A 5000-nucleotide genomic window follows, 5' to 3' on the forward strand; every position below is an offset into this window, starting at 1 on the left:
ACACACACACACACACACACACACACACACACACACACACACACACACATGACCTCAGGCTCCTCAGTGTGACCTCCCACAACACGCCTGTCACAGCCTGCAGGGATCCAACAGGACTACAGTACCCATGAGCCTCAGCTGCTGCCCAGACGTGTCCACACAGGACTCAGGGCGGACGCACACACCGGAGCTGAGGTCAGGGTGGAGTTTCAGGGCGGGGACACGCTACTTTCATTCAGTCTACGTCAAGAGAAGTGAGACCCAGGACCAGACCCAGACCAGACCCAGGATCAGACCCAGGACCAGACCCAGACTAGACCCAGGATCAGACCCAGGATCAGAGCCAGACCAGACCCAGAGCAGACCCAGGATCAGACCCAGACCAGACCCAGACTAGACCCAGGATCTCCTCATGTGCACATTAAATGTAGCAGAAGGATCAGGCACATGGAGAACCCAGGTCAGGTTGAGCAGCAGCTGAGACAGAGGAACAAGACAGAACTCTACACTGTCTTATTGAACCCAGCAGGGGGGGGGGGGGGACCGGTCTCACACCTGGTGTAGCATGTGGATTCACTTCCCTCCCAGATGGCTCTGAACTAATAATGGAGAACACTGAATCACATGTTAACCATTCAGCCCTCTGCGCCCTTTTTAACAGGTTTGACCAATGACAGAAGAAGCTGGGGGGGGGGGGGCGGCGGCTGAGACATGATCTCCCATACTCAACATGGAGAAGCTAAACTCTGTCCTCTAACACAGAGCCGCTGTGCTGGGTTTGAGCTGAATGTAACATGACACTGTCTGTCACACACATCCACACTGACAGATTTCCTGGTGGGGTTTGACGCGCGCGCGCGCAGCGGGGGGGGGGGAGCTGATCGAACACCTGATAAAGGGGATTCTCTCACATGAGGAGTGACAGAGGACTCTGAACACGTACCTGATGAAGGTGGTCTTCCCGGTGGAGTACTGGCCCACCAGCAGCACCATGGGCTTGCTCTGGAAGTCTGCGGGTTCGAGCGCGGGGGAGTGGAAGTCATGGAAGAGGTAGTGTTCCTCCAGAGGCAGCAGCTTCTTGGTGTAGAGGGTCTGCAGCCCCTCGGTCACGGTCTGGTACATCTCTCCTTCCTTGTTGCGGCCTCCTTGCTCCTGTTTGACCCAGCTGAACATGCTGATGAGCGGATCACTCCACCGACAATCACGCGCTCCTCTCCAACTTCCCTGTTTCGATATTTCCAAATGTTCCGGCTGCTCTGTCTGCTCCTGCTCGCTCTCTCACTCCCTCCGTGTGTGTGTGTGAGAGAGAGAGAGAGTGTGTGTGTGTGTGTGTGTGTGTGTTTGGCTCCGGGGAGTCTCCGCCGCTGTGAGCACACTGACTCCTCTGTGCGTGTTTGTGATGATGTGACCGCTGCTGGTGCTCCTACCTGAGGGCACCGCCCTTCTGCCTGTGACGCAGCATGGAGAGGAAGCGCGCGCGCGCACACACACACACACACACACACTCGTACAGAACTGGGTTGAGTTTCAGAGAAGAAGTTTTTAAATCATCCGGGGTTCAAATAAAAGCTTTAAGCTGAATCTGTCTTTGATTTAAATCCAGCTCATGTAGATGTTTATAATATCTTATATTATAATATCTTATATTATAATATTATATTATAATATCTTATATTATAATATTATATTAGAATATTATATTAGAATATTATATTATATTATAATATAATATTATAATATAACAGTCTGATCAAAGATCCTTTAAAGACTTGTAATGAATTCAAATGAACCTACTGTCACTTTAAAGTGTCATAAAGATGATTCATGCTTTTCAGCTGCAGCAGATAAAGAAGAAGATATCTGTCATTGATGAAGGGAAGTGACTTTCACTCTGTTATTGAGACGTGCTGCGCACACACACACACACACACACACACACACACACACACACACACACACACACACACACACACACACATGCACAGTGATGACTCTTCTCTCTTTTATTGATGATCTTTGGTTTTCATCACAAAACAGGAAAAGCAGAGAGAGTGCTGTCAGATGGAGTTTCTAACTTTCATTACAACATGTTGATCCGCTGCTTTGGTGTCAACATTATCTGTCCTCACGGGCCCCTGTGTTTCTGGGGCCCCTGTGTTTCTGGGGCCCCTGTGTTTCTGGGTCCCTGTGTTTCTGGGGCTCCTGTGTTTCTGGGGCCCCTGGAGCAGCGCCTCTACACAGACACAAACAGGAAGCTGCAGCCAAAACCACTGAGCACAACTGTAAATCAACTTGATAGCATCTTTTCTTTTGTGATGAGGAGACACACACACACACACACACACACACACACACACACACACAGTGTTTTTAAAGATGGTGTGTGGAGGAGAATGCTTCTGTTTCAAACTGTGAAATCATTGAGTTCAACATGTTTCAGTGTCATTACCTCGAGCCGTTTCTATTTGTTCTGTTTCTATTGCTGCAGGGTTTGACCTCTCAGGTCTCAGCGGCTCCTCCCTGTTCAAATAAAAGATTACAATATTTAAAACGATAAACAGGAAGGAAGATGTTTCCACCTTCATATCCACAAAGACACGGTTCATAATTCTCTGATTAAAGAGTTTTAAAAATGTTTTTAAAAAAAAGTTCTATCAGAAAGTGTTCACGTGAGATGTCAATTTAAGGTCGTGTAGCGCCCCCTGCTGGTTAAAGCGTGACAGCACATTATCATGGCAGACGACAACATGCCAAACTCCTCTGAAGAACGGTAACAGTTCAGATGCTGTTCAGTGACACCGAGCTGTGTTTGACCTCGAAGTCTGACTTTTAATTCTTCAGCTTCATTCACATTAAAGTGAAGCAGCAGACGTCAGGTTTAAAAGCCTCCATGACACCTCAGCGCGCGAGACACAAGATGAAGTCCTGCATTAAGGCCCCCCTGGGGGATCCAGATCCAGACCCCCACTCTGGATCAGGGGGATTGTTCCTTTGAATTCATATCATGCTTACTTGTAAATTTGCTCTCAGAGATCAATAAAGATGAATTTATAACAATCTATATGTTGATTTTTCATTTAATGAAATCTGCCAAATACCGAAAATAATCAAATAAAGGCAAAAAGTGGAAAAAAGAATCAATATAAATCAACAAACAGGAGGAAAGAAGGATTTCTTCACATCGTTTGTACGGTCCGAAAGAGAGAAGTTGGTGTATATATAAAACCTACCACACGGGGGCGCTACAGCGGAGAGCAGCGAAATGCCGCGGACGAAGAAGAAACAGCGGAAGTGATGTCCTTTTGTTTTGAAAGAGGGAAATTTAAAAAACTCGACGGCGTTACTCGGAAATAAACACAGAACCTCCCAGAACGAGCCGAACATGAGCTCAGTGTGACTCACCTGCGCAGGTAAAGAAGGTCATTTTAAACACTTCCGGTCACACTTCCTGTTCTTTTAATTCACTGAAGGTTTAAACGGGTTTTGTGTTTTATCCCGTGACCTTTGACCTTTGAAGCTTCTCAAGCTGTCACATGTTTGTATTAACACACATTTAATGTTTATGAGAGTTCTTAAGGCTGTAAGGACAAAATAAAGTGTCTGTGTGTGTGCGTGTGTGTGTGTGTGTGTGTGTGTAGGTTCCCTTCACACAAACATGAAGAAGAAGGTGAGCAGGTCGCAGGCCGGAGACAAAGACGAGTGTGAGTGTTTCCTCTGACTTATTAAAGGAGCAGTCTGTAGCTCTGATCCCTAGAGGTTAAAATGGGTACTGCAGTCTAAAGTGTAAACAACAGAGAGAGAAGGGAGGCGGATCCAAGGCACCTACACCCTGTGGTTTTAGACGCCCCTCAGTATCTGACTGTGTTCTCATCCTTGAATATTAAAATGTGTTAGTGATGGATTTATAATCAGCGTTGTTGTTGTTGTTGTTGTTGTTGTTGTTGTTGTTTGCAGGTTGTGCTCTGTGCAGATGCAGCGACGACGACCCGGCCCTGTTTGGAGAGAAAGTGTTGGTGGAAGAGCACAACCTGTGTGTTCACTACTTCTGTCTGGTAAGTGTGTGTGTGTGTGTGTGTGTGTGTGTCTGTGTGTGTGTGTGTGTGTGTGTGTGTGTGTGTGTGTGTGTGTGTGTGTGTTCTGAAAAGCTGGTCACGTGGCGGGATGTGTGTGTCGCTCGGTCCTCCGTGTGTTTCATATATTTGATGGTTTTCAGCTGACGTCTTGTGGAGTTTATCAGCGAGGGGAGGACGGCGAGGGCGTCTTCGGCTTCCTGGTGGAAGACATCAAACAGGAAGTCCGCCGCACAGCTCGACTGGTCAGACATTGTCTTTCTTAAGTGTGTGTGTGTGTGTGTGTGTGTGTGTGTGTGTGTGTGTGTGTGTTTAACGTGCTGCTCCCTCGTGCTCAGACGTGCTGCTGCTGTAAGAAGAAGGGCGCCTGTGTCGGCTGTAACGTCAGGAGCTGCAGGAAGATGATCCACTTTCCCTGCGGCAGGAAAAAGAAGTTCCTCTCCCAGTTCAGCGGAGACTTCCCGTGAGTTCTGATCACAGATTGATTTTGTCTGAAGACGTCTGTGAGGACGTCTCCAGTGTCCTCTTCATGGCTGTGTTTGTGTCTCTGTGTCCAGGACGTACTGTCCCGACCACAGTCCCACTCAGTCTGTGTGTGTGGCCTCAGACCTCAGTCTGCCTCAGTCCTGCTCCGTCTGCCTGGACTCCATCGAGCCCGTCCTCTCCTACTCCGTCCTCAAATGTCCGTCCTGCCACGCCAGCTGGTTCCACCGAGACTGCGTCCAGGTATCACTGATCGCCTTCACGTCACGTGATCCGACCCTGCTGCACATGAGCTGCAACATCTCATGGTGTGTGTGTGTGTGTGTGTGTGTGTGTGTGTGTGTGTGTGTGTGTGTGTGTGTGTGTGTGTGTGTGTGTGTGTGTGTGTGTGTGTGTGTGTGTGTGTGTGTGTGTGTGTGTGTGTGTGTGTGTGTGTGTGTGTGTGTG

The 5000-nt window shown here is 48.1% G+C and overlaps 2 protein-coding genes across 3 annotated transcripts in view; one reads left to right on the forward strand and one right to left on the reverse strand.

The window, feature by feature from the left end:
• Positions 1-1486, reverse strand: part of ehd4 (EH-domain containing 4) — a gene marked incomplete at its 3' end in the record, with an annotated part of 19646 nt that extends 18160 nt beyond the window's left edge. Inside the window, exon 1 of the mRNA XM_079369243.1 lies at positions 944-1486. Coding sequence (XP_079225369.1) covers positions 944-1173 — 230 coding nt within the window. The 5' untranslated portion in view covers positions 1174-1486. The remainder of the gene's footprint in view (positions 1-943) is intronic.
• A 1714-nt stretch (positions 1487-3200) lies between these two features.
• g2e3 (G2/M-phase specific E3 ubiquitin protein ligase) overlaps positions 3201-5000 on the forward strand; it is a 6164-nt gene continuing 4364 nt past the window's right edge. Inside the window, exons 1-6 of one of the 2 annotated variants that reach the window (XM_079369500.1) lie at positions 3201-3419; positions 3639-3701; positions 3955-4052; positions 4214-4315; positions 4409-4533; positions 4628-4796. In XM_079369500.1, the coding sequence (XP_079225626.1) occupies positions 3656-3701; positions 3955-4052; positions 4214-4315; positions 4409-4533; positions 4628-4796 (540 nt within the window). In that variant the 5' untranslated portion in view covers positions 3201-3419; positions 3639-3655. The remainder of the gene's footprint in view (positions 3420-3638; positions 3702-3954; positions 4053-4213; positions 4316-4408; positions 4534-4627; positions 4797-5000) is intronic. The other variant, XM_079369499.1, reaches the window with a different exon arrangement.

This window comes from Symphodus melops (assembly GCF_947650265.1).
Source record: "Symphodus melops genome assembly, chromosome: 19".
NCBI lineage: Eukaryota > Metazoa > Chordata > Actinopteri > Labriformes > Labridae > Symphodus > Symphodus melops.